At 33.0% G+C, this 20,946-nt stretch overlaps 2 protein-coding genes and 1 non-coding gene across 3 annotated transcripts in view; 2 read left to right on the forward strand and 1 right to left on the reverse strand.

The window, feature by feature from the left end:
• The window catches only part of LOC125859622 (probable serine/threonine-protein kinase PBL3), a 34,780-nt gene extending 26,381 nt beyond the window's left edge, over positions 1–8,399 (forward strand). Inside the window, exons 3-8 of the mRNA XM_049539408.1 lie at positions 6,717–6,916; positions 6,955–7,045; positions 7,314–7,475; positions 7,547–7,672; positions 7,750–7,873; positions 8,047–8,399. Of these exons, the coding sequence (XP_049395365.1) occupies positions 6,717–6,916; positions 6,955–7,045; positions 7,314–7,475; positions 7,547–7,672; positions 7,750–7,873; positions 8,047–8,399 (1,056 nt within the window). The remainder of the gene's footprint in view (positions 1–6,716; positions 6,917–6,954; positions 7,046–7,313; positions 7,476–7,546; positions 7,673–7,749; positions 7,874–8,046) is intronic.
• An 818-nt stretch (positions 8,400–9,217) lies between these two features.
• On the forward strand, positions 9,218–9,370 carry LOC125853955 (U4 spliceosomal RNA). Its single transcript, XR_007445256.1, has one exon. It is a non-coding gene; the product is annotated as a U4 spliceosomal RNA (small nuclear RNA).
• A 1,160-nt stretch (positions 9,371–10,530) lies between these two features.
• LOC125870285 (CBL-interacting serine/threonine-protein kinase 3-like) lies at positions 10,531–16,040 on the reverse strand. Its single transcript, XM_049550689.1, has 15 exons — positions 15,898–16,040; positions 14,444–14,635; positions 14,176–14,238; positions 13,696–13,767; positions 13,497–13,604; positions 13,217–13,297; positions 13,019–13,072; positions 12,433–12,558; positions 12,254–12,343; positions 12,049–12,171; positions 11,833–11,940; positions 11,599–11,712; positions 11,423–11,479; positions 11,268–11,342; positions 10,531–10,813 (listed from the first exon to the last, which is right to left on the reverse strand). Exons 2-15 carry the CDS (start codon positions 14,612–14,614, stop codon positions 10,739–10,741), a joined length of 1,317 nt encoding a protein of 438 aa, XP_049406646.1. The 5' UTR covers positions 14,615–14,635; positions 15,898–16,040; the 3' UTR covers positions 10,531–10,738.
• Positions 16,041–20,946: the final 4,906 nt, after the last annotated feature.

A 20,946-nucleotide genomic window follows, 5' to 3' on the forward strand; every position in this document is an offset into this window, starting at 1 on the left:
GAAGGAGGAAAGTGGAGTGGAGGTCTTCCATCTCCTGGAGGTTTGACCGAAAAAATTGGATTCGGTAGATCTTGTCTTATTTGCATTTCAACCCTCATTTCGGCAATCTGTTGCATCAATTGCATAATTAATTCATTTTGATCAGCGACAGTGGGCTGAGCCACAACAACATCAGCCAGACCAATCTCTTCATTATTATCACCCATTGCCGCCTTTCCTTTTTGCAAATTTTGATCGGGGAAGGAATCTTTGGGAGCCTTAGATATTGTAAAATAAGGGTGTTCAACCAGCTTATCAACACAAATCAGTTTTGAGTACCTGACAAAGAAAAATAACTCAAAAGATAACGTGTTAGTACCTAAAGGTGATAAGTAATACAAAATATCACACATTGGTGCAAACACACAAGAGTTGCTTTATTCGAAGATAAACTAGCCCACGTATTTAGAGAAATGACCAAATAGACAGAAATTTGCCTGTTTGATTTTTAGCTTAGTGAACCAGAGACGCCAACTTGAGTCGAGACAAAATCAATTGTATCTTTCATTGTCATAATTTTCAATTTTCGATTGAGATGTAACTCTAATTTCTTTGTAAAAGTTGGAAAAATATAACTTCTCAAAAATTGGGACCGAACCTTGAAAGGTTGCCTACGTATCTCACGAGGGAGAATTCAGGTCCTACGTAGTTCGACCCTTGAATCCCTTTTGATTTGAGACGGTGAATCTTTTTCTGGTATGAGAGAGTTGGATTTAAAAAATGAAATTTGAATTTATTGGGAAACTAAAGACTTGAAGAGTATTTGGACGTATTTTCGATAATGACTTGATATTTGTGCTTAGGAGTTCTAAAAAAAAAATTTGAAGAAGAGTGAGCTAGAATATCTTCAAATGAAGCAACATATTCACACAAACAGTTATAACACATAAACAAATATTGCGCGTTCTAAACATGTATGTGACCCTTTTGCGCCAAGGGTAGGCCTAACGATTTGAAGGATGTATACGTCATTGAAACACTCCATTGCCCCCAAAACCCAAATTTATACAAGTTTTACGGATAAACTGAATGGGATACATAATAGGAAAAATGGGATACAAAATAATCAATCTCGCACAGAGGTACAATTCTAAACTAAGCTTTCATGAAAGGTCGTTCTTCTTTCTTTATTTCTTGTCATCTTCGGGTGCCAAGACCTTTGGATTCAATGATAACTCATGAAAACCTTCATTAAACTAAAGTATGATAGACTCTCAACCCGAAGGGACAATGGTTTGGCGAACGACGTATACATCCTTCAAATTCAAACACATAAGTATGATCGTCCGTTTAGATCGTGAGCCGTTTTGGACTCAGGGTGGTCTTTTTAATGGGCCTAACACGCCTTGGGTGTTGGGTCATCTTAAGTCAATGCGCTAATTTTCGGGATTGAGTCTGGCTCTACACTAGTCTGCCTAAGAGTGAGCTTTATTTAAAGCGGATAGGTGACCCAAGCGGACTACTTGAGCTGGGACAATTAACGACCGTTGACTATCCAGTAGCCAACTACATTCGTCAGGGTGTCCCGAGAACAATTTGGTTAACGAACGAATGCGGCCCGCATAATCGTCCTTTAAGTGGTAAATAAAAAACAAGCGTCATTTGACGGAATATATTATGCATGAATGCAACAGTTTATAGCAATTTAAACACATTAAGCACAAATAAACAATTCAGCAATTAATAACAAGTAGTCAAATAGTCAAATCTATGGTTAGAACTCAATTAAGTCCCCAGCGGAGTCGCTATTTCTGTTGTGTCGTAATTTTACTATCTTTAGAAAAATCACTTTTTTGAAATGTTCTAAGTATAAAACAATTTGAGAAAAATACTTAAAAAGAGTCGCCACTTAATTTTTTAAAGAAATTAAGAAAACTTATAATTTTCAAAGATTTAAACAGAAAAAATCATTTGAAAATACCAAAGAGAGTTCGAAGTTCAATTTACACTTCAAGAAGGGTTTAAGCATTTGAAGTGCCCGCTAACATGCGGTTGACCTGCGACTTGACTAAAATACATTTGACTATTTTTAGGAAGAATGATTTAACATAAGAATAATAATTTACAATATTTGATTAACCTTGAGAAAATAATTAAATAACTGACACATTTTTATCTTATTTCATTTTTTAGAGAAAGGGATCCAAAATGAAATATTTGACTCTAAATACAAGTGATTAGAATATTTAATAAAATTAAATTTATTATAATTTATTTGACTCATTTTAAAACAAATTGGCATGAAAACTATTTTTTAATTAATCGAAGAATAAATAAAAAGTTTTGACTATAGATATTCAAATGAAGTACGTGAGTTGATTAAAGTGTTTTGCTAACATAAAAAATATAGTTCATCTTTTGGGGAATTAATAATTCTAAAGTTAGAGTTAATAAACAACAAATAATAAATAATTGCTATTAAATAATTTAAGAGAGGGAAGGAGAAATTGGGCTCTTGGCTTGATTCCCGTTTTTGTATACACTTGTTGTATATCAGTGTATATAGGATGTATACAGCCCATTTTTCTGCACATTGAACAGTTGACCAAGTTTATACCAACTTCAACCCCGGCAACCTTTTTCGAAGCAGCGATACTGGGATGACGAGCTTAACCACGAAGAACTAACACCACTGTGAGCCTATTTCGATGAGCTCCAAAAAATAAAACAACTTCGAATTCTAATAGAGGAGACTCAAACTCTCTATTTTTTTTATTTTTTTTTCTCTTTCCAATTGTGTTTTTCCCTCTCCCCCCTTTTGAGACGTTAATAGAATGAGAGTATATATAGGAAGAGAATGAGATCGATTAGGGGGGAAACTGTTGAGCAAATATTCAAAATCTTTTGAAATTTTCCCTCTTTTCAAAGGCAAACAGTAGAAAGGATAGTGAGTTTTGACAAAAGGGGACGAGGTGACGGGATGAGTGTGGATCTGCGGATTTCTTGCCGGATTTTTTGGGTTTCGTTTACAGCCTTCTGCTTGATGTTCTTGCGTGGAGAGGAAGAAGAAGCAGAGTGAATCTTTTCCCGCGATGCAGGAATTCTTTCTCTTACNTACCAACTTCAACCCCGGCAACCTTTTTCGGAGCAGCGATACTGGGATGACGAGCTTAACCACGAAGAACTAACACCACTGTGAGCCTATTTCGATGAGCTCCAAAAAATAAAACAACTTCGAATTCTAATAGAGGAGACTCAAACTCTCTATTTTTTTTATTTTTTTTTCTCTTTCCGATTGTGTTTTTCCCTCTCCCCCCCTTTTGAGACGTTAATAGAATGAGAGTATATATAGGAAGAGAATGAGATCGATTAGGGGGGAAACTGTTGAGCAAATATTCAAAATCTTTTGAAATTTTCCCTCTTTTCAAAGGCAAACAGTAGAAAGGATGGTGAGTTTTGACAAAAGGGGACGAGGTGACGGAATGAGTGTGGATCTGCGGATTTCTTGCCGGAATTTTTGGGTTTCGTTTACAGCCTTCTGCTTGATGTTCTTGCGTGGAGAGGAAGAAGAAGCAGAGTGGGGTCGGTTGAGTTTTGATGTATTGTTGTGCGCATCGGGTCGTCTGTATAGTTGTTGTTATTTGGAACGCTGGAATGGGCTTCTTTGTGGACAAAGTTTTGGACTGGGGTCGGGTCAGGAAGTAAAAGAGTGGGCTGGGTTAAAAGGAATAAAGGAGTGGGCTGTGAATAGATTGTTTATTGCTGAAATTTGCTGGAAATTAAAATGGAAAGGGGGGAAACGGACAAAGAGGCTGGCATGTTGAGTGGGTTTTGAGAATGGAGTGGAGTTTGGGCCAAATTTGATCTTAAATTTGGCCCAATCAAGGAGCAAAGTTTGGTTATATTTGAATTTTAAGAAATAAACAAATGGATCACAAACTTGGCCAATGGGAATTAAGAAGTTAGCCAAATTAGATTTAGTTGGTGAATTCGGCTAAAACTAAATAAGATGAATTAGTAATAATTAATTAATGAGCTTCTTTAATCATAACAAAATAAAATAATTAACTTAATTGTAAGCTAATGACTTGAAAATATAACTACTAATTAACTAAATCAATTAACCAACTATTTAAGTAAAACTAAAATATTTTTTAGACGATTTTCGAATATTCATAAAATGTAATAAATATATATAAAATTATATATATAATATATATATATTAGTTAAAAAAATGAAATTATTCAAAATGACTCGAAAAATATTTTGAATTTTATAAAGTCAATTATTTCAAATCGTTGGGAATTTAAGAAGCTCGATTATTAATCTACAATGTGGAGGTCAAAAATTGGGTGTCAACATAATTGATTGATATATCAGTTAAAACACTTAAAAATGACTTAAAATAGGGTTAAAAAGCTTGGGAAAGAACCAAAATAACTCTATAGCGTGTGTAGCAATCCTTCACAGAAGGGTCTACCATTCATCGAAACTTCTACCGTCCATAGGTCTAGTTGTAGAACATCGACTATCTGACAGGGGCTTCACTAAAATAGGCATAACCTTTTACTCCAAACTCGAAATGAGGCAAACTTAGTGGCGTTGGAAAGAGGACTCGTATACCGTTAATTTGATAGGTCGTGGACCACCTAATTCATTATGAATTGAGTGATATAGTTGTTTGAAGTTGACCTAAGTAGAATCTTATGTCAAAACTTAATCGGTAAAGAAGTTTTCAACTCAACTTTGTGCTAGGGGTTTCTTGTGACCTTAATTTATCTCTGAATTTACTATCATACTAAAAAATTGACCTTAACACCTAAGTATAATTTAAGAATTACCTGACACGACCTTATACGTAAATGAAGAATAGTTTGGATCTTAACTTAAAAGTTTTCAGGGTGTAACATGTTTGGACTGAAAAAATAGGGAAACGGGAGCTTGGTGGTTGCGGGTGAACTGTATGGTGATTTATTTTGAGATTGACTTTAGCTACTGATAGTCTGATGGTGGTCTGGTGGTGAATCATCGAATCAGAGAAGAAGAGGTGCATTTTCTAAAAGTTGTATTACAATTGTATTAAAAGTATATTAAATATAGACAATAGTTATAATACAATTTGAATTTGATATTATACATTGTTAGGAATTTGATTGTTGTTTTTTCAACAAATATAATACATTTCTAACAACATAAAATCAATTTAGATTGTATTGAAATATTTAAAATTCACACATATTATTTATAATACATTCGTATTAAAAATGTTTTAGTTATATATTTACCACGTGCATTAAAAGTGGATAAAGGTAGTATATTACTACCTTCATCCACTTTTAATTGTCATAGTTTCCTTTTTTAGAGTCAATTATGTGGAGCAGAATCCTTCATTTTCCAAATGCATTAATTTTGACTAAAACTATTACTGTTGTCGAAAAAATGAAAACATAAATTTCAAGTTATTTCCTTTTGTGTTAATTTCAATCTTACATAGAAATACATTAATCAAAACTTGAAAAAAATGAAATGCATGTCATAATTAGTAATAATAATAATTATATATATGAAATAGTCTTTGCTTTAATATACATAAAAAAATAATCATTTTATTTCTAATTATGTATTATAATTTATGAAATAAATCAACAAGTTATGTATAAATGGCAATAAGTGGCCCTTAGAAGTGTTTTGATTGGCTTAAAAGTTGGTCAAATCTAATTTTAATCCAGTTTTTGACTTATGGAAGTGTTTGACAAATATAAAAATAACTTAAAATAAGTCAAAAAAATAACTTAAAAAAAGATAGAAAGTGTTTGGCTAGATTAAAAATAACTTAAAATAAGTTAAAAACCAAAAGTAGGTTTCCCCTACTTATTATTTTTTGACTTAAAATTATTTCAGTATGACTTTTCTATTTTTGACTTAAAAGCTGTTTTTTTAAGCCAATCCAAACATGCACCTAGTCAAACTTTTTTCCCAATGAGTATCTTATTGTATTAGGAATTGGCCTTGACTGAAGACCGCTTAGGAATAATATTAAATTTTGGATTAATTTATTCAACTACATATTTTTCCAAATATAGATATTTTTTCTGTTTTTTCTCTTATCCCTTCTCTATAAATTTCCAATTTTTTTCCAAAGTATTATAAACTTCTCATTACAATGGGGATTTGCTCTGGAAAATTTTCAAAACTTGATCATGTTTCTTCTAGCCTATTTTTTGGTACAATTCCCTTTTTTATTTCAAATTTATCCCTACATTTTTTTAATATAATTTGTTTACAAAAGTTGAACATTATGATTTGTAAATCATATTCATATTTTGTTATGTGTCATTAGCCAAAGCACTATGATTTGAACTAATCGTGGAGCTAGAAATTTTACTAAGAGTTTCGAGAAAAATGCAATAATGTCACACCTAGATTTTTGAACTTTTTTGAGTCACCTTTGTTGCTACACTAGAAACTTTAATTTATTGTTGTCAAAGTTTGCAATTATTAGCTTCTACGCGCTCAGTCTCCTTGTTCTTTTTTCGTTCTTTTGTGTTCTGTCTTGTATAGAAGTTTGTTGCTTTGGTTTATTAAGTTACAATATTTGTTTGGATTTTTTTAGACAATGTACATAACTTGCTGTGCTAGAGAAGCTTAAGGAGAGTGGCATGAACAGTAAGGATTCGTATACTCCACCCTAACTTACTTGGCAATTTCTATTTCAGATTCTAATTTTGGCTCTTCAAGCAGTGTGAAAAAGGAACAGTTTCATTCTCATAAACACTCATTTCATAACAGTTTTTGCTCAAATGATTCATTTGTTCCAAGCAACCTCAAGTCATTTACCTACAATGAACTGAAAAATGCAACTAGGAACTTTCGAGCTGATAGTCTTCTTGACGAAGGAGGTTTTAGTTACGTCTTCAAAGGATGGATAGATGAGAATACTTTTGCTCCTTGCAAACCAGGNGGATAGATGAGATTACTTTTGCTCCTTGCAAACCAGGAAGTGGTATGGTTGTAGCTGTCAAGAAACTTAACCCCGGAAGCTTCCAAGGGCATAGAGAATGGCTTGTATGTCGTAAACAACTTAAACTGTAACTGTCCAGGTCTAATTGCCAAGGTATTGTCCGCTTTGGACCTAACTTCAGGGCGTCATGGTTTTGTCCCTTCGGGATTTAACCTTGGAGATGCCCTCAAAGTTGAATTCCTGACTCCGCCTTTTATGATCACTAAACTTCCCCTCACATTTCGATGTGGACAATACCTTGGCAGTTAACATCTTTTGAAGCACTTGTACTATTGTGATTTAACTTTGTTTTCGACATAACCAAACCTGCAGGCAGAGGTTAACTACTTAGGGCTGCTTTACCATGAAAATCTAGTGAAGTTAATTGGATATTGCGCGGAGCTTGATAACAGACTTCTTGTTTATGAAGTCATGTCAAAAGGAAGTTTGGAAAATCATTTATTTAAAAGTGAGTCAAATGATCTCTTTACCTTTGTGTTTGTATGCTTAGTCATAAGGTTGACGATTAACGTCTTTCAATTGTTTTGTGAACAGAGGGAGTTCAGATTATACCTTGGGCTACACGAATGTGTATTGCAGTAGATGTTGCACGAGGCTTGTCTTTCTTACACGGCCTTGAAGCAAATGTTATTTACCGCGATCTCAAGGCTTCAAACATACTACTTGATTCAGTAAGCTCTCCAAAACTGAAATAGTAATGATTAGCATTAGACAAGTTATAACTTTTAAGTCGCGTAAGTTTTTGCAGGATTTCAATGCCAAGCTATCGGCTTTTGGTCTGGCAAGAGATGGTCCTAGTGGAGGCAGAACTCATGTCTCGACAAGAGTTTTTGGTACTACTGGTTATGCTGCACCAGAATATCTTGCATCAGGTTTCTAAATCAGTTGATAAGCATCATGTGTTACCTTAAAAACTATTTGTATTACCTTATAAGTGATTTGAACGTCAGTGCATAGAATTTAAACTCTTTGATATTTTTGCATATGACTAACGTGGTAAAGGCCTTTTTTCACTAAACTTTCCAATGCAACTTGTTCATAACAGGTCACTTGACACCAAAGACTGATGTTTACAGCTATGGAGTTGTTCTACTAGAGTTGCTATCCGGAAAACGATCAATGGGTGCTGAAAATGCAGGAGGTGCTGATGAGAAATTGGTGGAATGGGCAAAACCATTCATAAGTGATAGTAGGAGAGTGTTGAGAATAATGGACACAAGGTTGGGAGGACAGTACTCAAAGAAAGGTGCACAAGCTGCAGCTTCCCTTGTCCTGAGGTGCCTCGACGTCGATCCAAAACTTAGGCCAACCATGGATGAGGTTCTAGCTACACTAGAACTTGTACAAGCACCAAAAGATGTCATGAAGAGCTCACAACAGATCAAACAAAGCAGATGACAAGTTAGTCTCAAGAGAAATGTCCATCACGTAAATAGTAATAGACAAAGGTGCACGGTCTCCCAGAGGCGGAATCAGGATTTTCATCAAGGAGAGTCGAAATATAAAGAAGAGTCCAAGGCAATTCTATAGCAAGTACCTTTAGAGAAATGCCCAAGAATGTTCAAAATTAGCCAAAAGTGTAACGGAGGTTTTGAAAGAGTGGCATTAATTACTATGCTTCTATATACTAAAGAAAGATTTATTCCTATTCATGAAAAGTTTTTTCACAATGATATTGTTTTAATATGCAAAATATATACTATTTTATCATGTGAGTCAACATTGGTTGGTCACATTTGAATCGAAAATGTCTAATTAAAACACTTTATTACTAGTTGAAATGTCCAACTGAAACATAACTTAGTTCAAATATATAAATGAAACATCGTGGCAAGTTTAAGTGACTGACTATGTCCAAAAAAAGTAACGAAATCAAATTCGAGAAATGACATTCTACAATAATTATTTCCTCCCCCACTCTCCAACACATTCCAACCCCATCCCAACGCCATAACTCCCATTCCCACAACCCTAACACCCCTACCCCCAACTTCATGTTACTTACATACCAAATACAAGAAAAATCATTTATTTTCTTGGAAAACATTTTCTTTCGTATCAAACACACCTTTTATATTAATCCATAAGTTGGAAGGCAAAGAATTTAAGTGTTGGCAATTGAAAAAGGATACTATAGTTATCCCATATCGATATTGCATAAGAAAGTGGGTGAAGCATAGGGCTATATAACCCAATGCTACTACATGGTTTAAATTATCTTTGTGCTTGGGGCAATGACGCAGCTAGTGAGGTTCTAACTGAGGCGCGTCTATTGCTGGTTGAAAACTATTTCCAAACCCCCTCATCGGCCTTGGCTTTTGCCATGGCCGTTGAGAATTTTTGGAAGGGCTTCCCTTTGGGGTAAAGCCCTACAATTCAATTTCAAATTGTTATAATATGTGTATATATATGATATTCATCTTTTAATTTGGTTATAGTTGATGGCATTTATGTTATCATTAGGTTGGTTTTAGTTTTAATTGACATCTAGAGTCATGTTGACATCTAAAGTTGAATAAATACACACTCGTCTAATTTGAATACACTTGTTCTATATGGCAATTCAAACACTCGTCCGACATGGCATGGCAATTCAATGAGATATAGTTGAATTGCATTTGAATACACTTGTCCTACTTGGCAATTCACTCGTCTAACATGACAATTCACGTGACATATAGTTGAATTGACTTGTAATTCACGTGAGATATGAATTGATTTTTGTATTAGGTCGGATATGTGTTTATTTGTTTAATTTTAAGTGTCTTGTGAATTCAAAGTTGGAGGGAAAAGATGTAAGGCGTGTCTACTGCACATTCAAAGCTGAAGGGCATAGATGTTAAGTTGAGACCAAGTTGCGCACATTTCAAGTATCAGAGGACATTAATATCAAGTTAAGATGAAATTAAATGACACGTTTATGTATTATATGCTTATTTGCAAGTGTTTGCTGCAAAGTTCACACTAATATTAACAACAATAATTATGTTTATTCCCCTAAAAAAATTCTGAGTTAAATTCCATAAAAAGTCTATTATTTATCCTTAACAAGTAATAATATCACTTATAGGGTTTTCTTTTGTATCCTATATTTTCAGCTAAATCTGCATCAATAACAAAGACTTAATAAATTCTCTAAACAACTTCCTTTTATGTGATTTTAGGTCTATCGATCTCAAGCGATCTTCTTATAATTTATCCATAATGTGTGTTGTTGAATGTAGTCATTATTAATCTGATATGACCATACTTTCATTCGCGTCTCTTTATTACTCATGTTATAGATATATTGAACTTTAACAACTCAACGTTCACCATCATATAATATTAATGCAAAGCCTCATAGTGCACATTATCAGGCTTTCGCAAAAAAAAGATAAAAATATTGCATACAACAGGCCTAATGTGGTTTGACCCTTCTTAGGATCCCGTGCATAGCAATACTTAGTGCATCGAGCTACCCTTTTTCTTTTTGTATAATCAAGAGAGTAGAAATGAAATAATGATTTTTCAAAGAGAAAAAGGAAAATCTGAAAAATCCAATATACTGTATACAATTGCAATCACAATTTTTCCAAAAAGTGATACAAATCATACAAACTTAATTTCAATTGAAGCAACTTCTACTGTTTGTCTAATAAAACACCTACCCCTAATAAAACAATTGGTAAAACCTTAAAAATATGGTCCCAAATTTTTTTTTAAAAATATGGAAAAAAACAATAAGAAATTGTTCTTCATTTCTTTTCTTCCATGTCCTGTTCAGTTTTCCATACAACATTATCTAGGCAGGTTGAAAGATTCTTGTAGAACTGCATAAAAACAAACAAAATGGTTAAAAGACGATAGCGAAGGGTCGGCGGTATGCTACGAAGAAAATTAACTAATACGTTAATCAATAACTACGTCTTAATTCTAAGTAAGTTGAGATCGGTTATATGAATACACTATATGTATCATAGGATTCATCATATCGAAACTACTTTTAAGTTGACCTTCAACCTACTACACAGCGATGACCTTAAATCGGATGTGGATGTGAGATCCCTACCGGATTTGGTCAACTTAACTTGGATGTTTTGACTACATCTATAACCAAGAATCCGATTTCAAGATCCACATCCGTACACGAGTCCAAGCAACAAAACTCATAACTGTGGTAAAAGTTTACATCAGGCCAATCTCCTGGGGTTGCTTGTGATTATACGAGTCAAAACGCCTATTAACACCTACGAGAAGTCATAAAGCTAACAATACTACATGTACCTTGTGGAATTCCAAAGTGTCTCCTTTTGACTTCCGCACCTCGACCATATGAAGAGAAGGAGCAACTTGAAACACCTAAATAGAAGATCGAAACAGCGTTCAGAATTAAACAACAAAACATTTCAAAAGATCAACGCGGATGCACATTTAAATACCTCAGTGGAAACATTAAGGTTCCCTTTTCTTCCGGCTTTCAGATTCTGGAGCCTCATCTGAGGGGACACATCGAACATAAGAACAGTTAAGCGTTTCATTTCTGTTATAATCGATCACTATCTCATATAGATCATTAAACATATATAGAATGCATAAGTGAGAACTTCATCACCACCTTGTAGTTCTTTTTGTGAACGTCAAAACCGAGAGGCTTAGCAGCTTCTTCAATCTTACTGATTATCTCATTGGCCGGACATTTAGACGTGAACCTTGTTTCTCTCTTGAATCCCTGAGAACAAACAGAATCAACACATTTTGTCAAACATACGAAGAACAAAATAATACGAACATCATCAATGTTTCGTACAAAGTGGGAAAAACATTTAAAATAAAGACAATAATTTGTGACCTGTTCGTCGAAGAGATTGCCAAGGTTAAGCCCTTGTGACATAGAGATCAACTCGAATGCATTCATGGAAGTTGGCTTCTCTTCTCTTCTCTCCGTTACGTGATATTCCTGTTGTAATGCCAAGAAATGAGTAGCATGTGAGATAAATTTCATATTACAACCACTTCTTTCCTCTAAAATCGATAGATAAATTATCGACATGTTCACTATGCTCACTTCGGAGTCCTTGAAGACTGCTTCGACATCATCCAGGTTTGCATCTTCTATTTCATCGAAAACAGGTGGTCTATAATCTTTCTTAAACCATTCATCCTCCAAAATTTCAGGTACGGTAATACGCTGCATGTATATAACATATATCTCACGAATAAGAAGAAAATGAAAAATATCAATGTATAGTCACGATATCCAGTATACATACTGTCATAGGATTCGGATCCAAGATGCGAGTAATCAACTTCATTGCACCAAAAGAGATCCAAGGTGGGCACGTAAATTCAGCAGCAGAGATCTGTATACCAGGACAGACATTGTGAAACTTCGCCAACAGATAAACACACAAAGATTGAACGGTACGAAATGATGAAGAAAAATACTCACTTTGTTATAGAGGTTCATAAGATTGGAGTCATCAAAAGGCAAGTAACCTGCAAGCAGTACAAAGAGTATGACTCCGCACGACCAGAGGTCTGCCGTTGCCCCATCGTATCCTCGGTCATTGAGTACCTAATAATAAAGGAGTTCAATTTTTCAGTCAAAGATTCAATTGATGTTTCTTTAACCATTCGAAGGCCTGGAGTAAATTTTGGATTTGTTCGGTTTTTTATTTTGGAAAGCCTACTAAATCATCCACGTAAGGCTCACATATGTTACGCAATAGATCAGTGAAAATCTATGTCATTGCCCTTTGATATGACGAAACATTTTTTTGAGCATATTGTAGTAGGGAAAGAAAGTGAGGTTACTCATTCGAATCAAATAGCTGAACTACTTATATAACTCCTATTTAAGCAGAAGCCTTGTAGCTCGTTTTAAAGTATTGGAGAGAGATCGAAAGAGACTGGACACTACTGAGCATCTAATTTCTAACTACGAGTTCATTTTCAAGCTAGTGGAATGCCTATCTGCTAATTCTGTTCCAGAAAAACATAAAGAGAAAGTTAAGCAAAAACCAGTTTGGTTATACCTCAGGTGCAACATAGTTCGGAGTTCCGCAAGTGGTATGCAGTAAACCGTCAGCCTGGAAAATACAACTATATATAAGAACTCAAAATAATACTGTCTCTCCTGCATTACTAAATTGATTAGCACAAAGTAGAGACGGAGTTGAGGATTTCATTTTCCGATGTTAAACGAGAAACAGTTAGTAGAGAAAATAGTTTACCCTGACTTGCTGGGACAGAGCACTCAATCCAAAATCAGAAACCTTAAGGTCACCCGAAGCATCCAACAGTAAATTTTCAGGCTGCACGAAAAAAAAAAAGTTTAATTTCTATGCATCGAAAACAATGTGAAACTCTTTTACAACATCATGTCAAAGAGTTTTAATATGATAACCAAAACATTGTTTACATTGTCAATGTATAAACGTAATGGAAATAGAGACAGGAACGAAAAAGATTAGAAATGAACTCGTTAAGTGCTGCAACAGCAACAACGCTTACCTTTAGATCTCGGTGATAAACTCCCCTACTATGGCAATAATCAACAGTATGAATAAGTTGCTGAAAATACTTCCTTGCCTCTTCTTCACGCATTCGTCCATGATTTACCTTTATGCCAATAATATGTGATAAACTTCAATCAGAGTCAAAATTATCACCAAAACATATATATATAAGCACCAAATAGGTTTGAACTTACAATTTTATCGAATAACTCTCCACCTGTAACGAACTCCAAAATAATAAATATCTTTGTCTTGCTTCCCATAACCTACGGGCAGATGAAACCAGGACATGATTAAGAGTAAAATCGTACTTCGACAAAAAATGTGAGACAACAGAGTTTCAGAACACAAGTAAAATTGTACTTCGACAAAAATGTGAGACAGCAGAGTTACAGAACATAACTATATGTAACAATATGCAACTCAAGAACTACATTCCACTTAACTCTTTGCTATTTTGTTATGTCAAATGTCTCGATCAATCGTTCCAATATAAGTAAAGAAACATGGTAGGAGTAACAAGTAGATCAAATTCAAAGCAACACCTTGGTTATTACTTCAGATGTACGATGGATACACGATTCAGATGTATTGCCTTAGTAAACCGAGGTATAAACTAACCACACATACCGATTACTGACATAACACATAGAAGATGTTGAGAAAGGACCAACCTCGTATAACTGTACAACATGAGGATGTCTGATTAACTTCATTGTAGCTATTTCCCGCTTTATCTGTCAAATTTTGCATAAGAGTTAACGATCAAAAGCTCACACAGGAAGATACATAAACCATACAAGAATACTAGACGTTCAACAAAGGCAAGACTAAGTAACTTTTTTGAAGACACGCATTGCCTAGCACTAATTATAATCGAAGGACAGCATAAAAGGTGATAGATCAAGAGTGCAGAGTGCATTGTGAACTCGAAAATGTTACCTGTTCAGCCATTTTGTGCTTAAGGACCTTATCTTTATCGAGAATCTTGATCGCCACATGTTCTCCCGTCTCTGAATTCTTCGCAAACTTGACTTTCGCGAACGTTCCCTCACCAATTGTCCTTCCAACTTCATATTTACCAACTCTACGCTTGATCTTTGTCCGATTCATTATCGATACACCAACACGATTCTGTAGAGAAGTAGAAAATGTTGTTATAATTCACACCTCACATTATTTCATACACATAGATGATAGAAGATTACTATATACACAAATCACTCTACTAACTACTAGCGACGGAGCCAAAAAATTTAACACACAAGAAGCCGAATGAGGCTCAACACCTACTACATATACATAAAAAATATTTCTAACCATGTAAGAACCCCTCGGCCCTACCTGGCTCCGCTCTGCTACAATCAAGAGTCTATCATATCCAATTCTTTAATTGATATATTTCCCTAATTATTTAAAAGATGAGAATCAAGATGACAACACCAGTTGATTAAATTAAGTCATATATAATATACATTTTACTAAAAGAAAAAAAAAATCCAAAGAGATTGAATAAAAAACAGAGAATTATTGGAACAATCAATTATCCAACCACCTCTTTAACTTTTTGGATTATAATCAACAACAGATCATAACATATCCAGCTAGATATAAAGCTACTCCACATTAAGGGTGGAGCCACACTTTAGTTACGAGTTCGACAGAATTCAATAATTTTAGTTTCTCACTAACAAGTAAAAATTCAGGTAGCTAACCAACTGAGATACTACGATTCTCTAGTTACTTTTAGCTCCAAGACCTATATTTTTGTTAAAAAATCATTTGACATGTATACACAATATATCAAAAACCCAATAAACAAAAAGAATTGTGATTCAGAATCAATAAACTAAAAATTCTGGCTCCGCCTCTACTTCACAACATAATAGCCTCAACTTTTTAAATACAGTAAACTAAAAATCCCGACTCAGCCTCTGTTTCACAAATGGAATAACCTCAGCTTTTTAGAGACTATAAACTAAAAATTCTGGTTCCACCTCTGCTTTCACAAATAGAATAACCTCAACTTCTTAATTATCGTAAACTAAAAATCCTGGCTCCACCTCTGTTTCACAAATAGAACAACCTCAACATTTTAGAGAATCTTCACACAAAAATGAATCAAATCCAATATCAATGAACAAAATCCAATTTACCAAGATTCAAAATTTGCACTCAAAAGTAGCAAGAGTTGAAATTTTTCTTGATAATTTTATCAAGAAAGAGAACTCCAACATAGTATAATTTGAAATCCCCTAAGTAAAAGAAAAAAAAAGTTTCTTAAAAACTTTAAAAAGTAAAGAAAATTTTAGAAAAAAAATTCCCACAACACACAATTTTAATCAATCCAAAAAAATTCAAAAGGCAAAAAAGCAAGAAAAGAAAAAAAAACATACACTTTGAGTTGAACAGAGCAAATTTCAGAGGAAAAAAATTAGAGCAATCAAAAACTTGAAATGGTTTTTTCCTTTTTTGAAAGTGTAGTTTTGGTATCATAGCCACAAGTATATATAAATATTTTTTTTATAAATATATATAATAATAATTATTATTCCTAATTTAGTGACCAAAAAATAAATGATTACGTTGTATGGTTGTGCATACACGATAAGTATATAACAAAGAAAATGAAAGACTCTATTATTTATTTACCAAAATAGAATGTGTGGACACTCCATTATAATCTGTCATTACATTCCAATTAAACGCATTTCGAGTCTAATTCATACTTCAAAAATTTAATTCAAAAGGTAGAGAATTATCTAAATTATATAAAGGGTTCAGAAATTTCATCCTCATCTGATGTGGAATTATTCTCGTCACTCTTTTTCACAGGTCGTGATATTATTTAGATTAATTCGTGCATAATTATACATTGAGATAGATATACTTACAATTCTCGCACGATTCAAACACTTCACATCGGACTCATGAATTTGTCTCTGATCACTCAAAAGTATTTTTCAAAGAAAATAGTTTTGAGATTTAAAAAGATATATTTGAGAAAAATAAGTAAATTTCTTACTTATTTTTGTAAGATTTAAAAAGATATATTTGAGGAAAATAAGTAAATTTCTTACTTATTTTTGTATTTATATGTAATCTAATAATATAGTCAAAGAGTGAAACTTACTTTCCTTACTTTCGTTAGGAAAGTCATTTTCCTTCATTCTTAAGAATATATTTTGATCAATCAAATATAAAAATAATTAAAAATATTCCAAACACACCCCTAGTATATTTATATTTTAATTTTCTATAGTTTAGCAAAAATTTATTGTGTTTTCTTATTACACTATTTTGCTATTTATTAGCATTTCTTTCTTGTAGACACTTGAATTGAGGCCCTTTTGAAAACAATCTTTCTATTTTCACGAAATAGTGTTAATATTTATGTATACTCTACTCTCCTCAGACCCTATTTAGTAAAAAATCATTAAATATGTTGTTATTGTTGTTTGTTGTATAGTTTAGCGAAAACATATTAATAACTATGTTAACGAAGCTAGATTACGATATATATATATATATAAATAAAATTATTTTTTATGTGTATATAATAAATATTGAATTCCGTAATTATAATAATAAGTTCATATAAAATAGGACCACAAAAATGACTTACATATCAAAAATAGGAGGTGTGAAGATATAAAAAAAAAATCTAAAAATTAAATTATTATTTTTTAATTATTTTATAATTTTTTAAAAGGGAGAATCTAGTCCACGTGGTATTATTGGAGGGGTGGGGCCAAAATGGTCATGTGAGGAGGAAAATTTAGGCAGGGCATGCATGTGGGATTAATGAAGAAATGCAATGACAGCAAAACTCTTTTATCTTTTTCCCTTTTTGTCCTTATTATGTACGTACCGTGTTTATATACTTGTCTATTTCCTACCCCATCTACATTTTGGATCCCTATCTTATTTTATTTTTTTACTATATCATAGGTTAAACAAAAAAGAATATTTTGGATTTGAACTTTGAGTTTAGATTCATTATTCTACTTTTTTCATCAAATTTACTGACTTGGGAATTTATTTCTTCATTCGGCTATCATTTCAATTTATGTAGTATAGTTGAAATCAGTGTTTTAAAAAGCGGGGGTTTGAGACGAGGTGTTTTATGCAGTACAGGACACGGGCTTCGAGACACGGGACGTAAGTCCCGTGGATATACGGGGAGTAGTCTCATGTATATTCAATTCTATAGTTTTATTACTAATAAAATAAGCAAAAGTAAACTTTTCAATAATTTATGATTTTTATTTGAGATAAGTATTAATAATCAATAATGAAGAAAAAAAGTATTATAATTACTATTTGAGAAATATCATTTCACCAATAATAAAAATATAATGTAAAGCAAAAAAGGTTTAAAAAAAAATTAAAAACTCCCGGGTGTACGTTTTTACGCCCAGGACTTACGTTTTTATGCTCAGGGATTACGCCTCAAATTTTAGGGCTTACACCTTATGGATCTACGTCTTTAATTTACGCCCCGGAGCGTTTTTGGTACGCCCCGTCCCGAAACTCGCCCCAAAAACGTTTTTAAAAACACTGGTTGAAATCTTGAGAGTTAATTTAAAAGAATATCAGAACTTGTTTATATGTCTTTTAAATTGTTAATTATTGTGATTTATAGTACTTTTTAAATATATAAATTTTATTTAAAAAATTAAAGCTTTTATGTTCTAATTTACGATCAAAGTTTAAAAGTTTGAATCTCGAAATTCTAACTATGACACATAAATTGAGACAAAGAGATTAATTATATATGTTTAGTGAGAGTTTTTAACACACATATTAAGAACATATACATGAGCCAAAATTGATGGGTTTAGGTGAACCCATGACTTGTTCACTAGATGCATCCATGTACATATATAGTGTAATTTCATTAGTAAGATCTAAGAAGGATAGTGTGTACATAAATCTTACCCTATTTTAAGGAGGTAGAGAGGTTGTTTCTAAAAGATGATCAACTCAAGAAACTAACGGGAGGAAAGAAATTAAGGAATGCAATATATGAAAAAACGTTATGAAAAAAGGAATAGTATAATTGCAATAAAACAATTTGATAATCAAAGTATATATATTCGAAAAAATAAATAGTAATTGAAACTAAAGAAACAAGAAACTATAGGAGTAATACTATGACTATTAGTATGAAAAAATAAGTGAAGTAATATTCAACTATCTACTAACCTTTTACCCTAATTTATATTTTCTATAATCTCATATCTAAGGTTATGTCTTCATGGTAAGCTGAAGTTGCACCATGCCATGTCTAATCATCTCTCCTCGTACTTGTTTGACTTACCTCTACCTTTTATGAAATCATACATAGCAAACCTCGCACACCTCTGTACTGGGATATCTTTGCATCTCTTTTTCACATGCCCTAACAATATTAGCCTCACATTCCGTCAGAGGCGTATTCAGGATTTATAGATAATAGGTGCACTATTACAAACAGGTGGATCTAAGACATAAATTTGATCGGTTAGATTCTTTTTACTGAAAACCATTAAAATTTTAAAATCATAGGTCCAAAATTAACTTTTATTTATCCAAACCAGTTACAAAATCTTAGAAAGAAAACTAAAACAAGATAGATAAAAGATTCGAATTTCTAACCTCACCTAGAGAGGTGCACCCAATCATCATCGTACTACATTATATGATACTTCGAGTCTGGGTTCACGCATTTATATTTAAATATTTTTAAAAAATATAACACTACTATATATGATTTCGGGAGGGGACCGTGGGTTCACGTGAACCCGGTGACCCCCTCCTGTATACGCCCCTGCATTCCGTATCTTATCCTCCATCGAGGTCACTCCAACCTTATCCCATCTAAAATCATTCCTCCTAGTATGCCAACACATTCAACTTAGCATCCTCATTTCTGCAACTTCATTTTCTGAAAGTAAGAGTTCTTGACTGGCTAACACTTCATTCCATACAACATATACAGTCTAACCACCTTTCTAAAGAACTTATCTTTAAGTTTTGGTGATATCTTTTATCTGCTGGATCTGAATCTCCAATAGACTCCATCTATCATTAAGGTATTTACTTTAGCTTCAAAGACTTGAAATGTATTTCAGATTTCAGCTATGTAGTAGATGCTCTTTAATGCTTATGACATCAGGTTTTGGAAATGCTTTGTTGTATCTCGATTTTTTCTTCATTTATGGCCTGACTTTGTTCTAAAAGTCTTGTATGTGTATTTTAACTTCTTTTTATACAATATTTGAGATGATTTTGAGTTGTATTCTTCGGCTTACACACTGAATTGGATTTGGGGAACGTGTTATAATGACCGCTTTTGAGTCGTGACAAATTGATATCTTATCACATAAGACTTTGGATGTTCATGTAAATGTGTGTGCAATTATTAGGAGAGATATGATTAGGAATGATTTTATATAAGGCATCGTGGGAGGGGCCTCTGTGGAGGACAAGATGATGGAAGCGAGATTGAGATGTTTCTAGCGTGTGAAGATGATGGTCACAGATGCATTAGTAAGGAAGTGTGAGAAGTTAGGTATACAAGGAGTTAGAAAAAACATAGATCGGTCGAATAAGAACTAGAGCAGATGATTATATAGGACATGATATTATTTTAGCTTACTGAGGAAAACCTAAATAAAAAAATGAAAGTCGGAGATTAGAGTAGAAAGTAATTAGCACGTAGTTAGATGTAGTCGCACTTTATATGAGAGAGGCAAGGGTTAGCTAACTATCGTGATTAGGAGTATGAGTTCAATGTGTAATATATATGTTGCTTCATTTGCTTTGTATCTTATCATTGTTATATTTTCTTATAACCTTACATTGAAAACTTTTCTTTTGAACCTAGGATCAATCAAAAATAACTTTTCTATCCCACAAAATTAGAATAAGGTATGTGTACAACTCATCCTCTCCAAACCTCCAAATATTTAGCACATAAAAATATATGAACAAATTATATCCATCAAAATTAGTGGTGGCAAATGAGTGGGTTGGGTCAAATTTGAATGGGTTGAAATGAGTCAACATAAAATGGGTAATAATTCAACCGCTCATAGTTCATATGAGTTAAAATGGATTGAGTAACAAATGAGTTGGGTAAAATACAAGTTTATCCATATTTTCATGAGTAAATAATACTCTACTTCAGAATTCAACATGGAGAATATATTTTAATCTTTTTTGGATGAAAGATATTGAAAATACTTTATTTAGTTTTATTGTATCATAAAGTAAAAAAAAAATCCTATAACTTTTTAATATAAAATAAATTTATGTAATAACAAATGAAAAATATTTTTAATTTCAAAGTAAATAAATATTTACATTTTAGGAGTAAAACATGCTTAATGCACTTTAAGCAATATCAATACTAATACATGATTTGCTTACTTTACACTACTATTTGTTATCGAATATAA

Source organism: Solanum stenotomum, chromosome 1 (assembly GCF_019186545.1).
Source record: "Solanum stenotomum isolate F172 chromosome 1, ASM1918654v1, whole genome shotgun sequence".
Taxonomy (NCBI): Eukaryota; Viridiplantae; Streptophyta; class Magnoliopsida; order Solanales; family Solanaceae; genus Solanum; species Solanum stenotomum.

Bases quoted from the DNA above. Each gene is read 5' to 3' on its own strand.
- LOC125870285 (XM_049550689.1), bottom strand. From the start codon at position 14,614: ATGAATCGGACAAAGATCAAGCGTAGAGTTGGTAAATATGAAGTTGGA. The intron at 13,298-13,496 runs GTAAGCGTTGTT...TTTTTCGTGCAG, and splicing joins TTTATCACCGAGATCTAAAG to CCTGAAAATTTACTGTTGGA. The intron at 11,480-11,598 runs GTGGTGATGAAG...GTGTCCCCTCAG, and splicing joins TTCACAAAAAGAACTACAAG to ATGAGGCTCCAGAATCTGAA.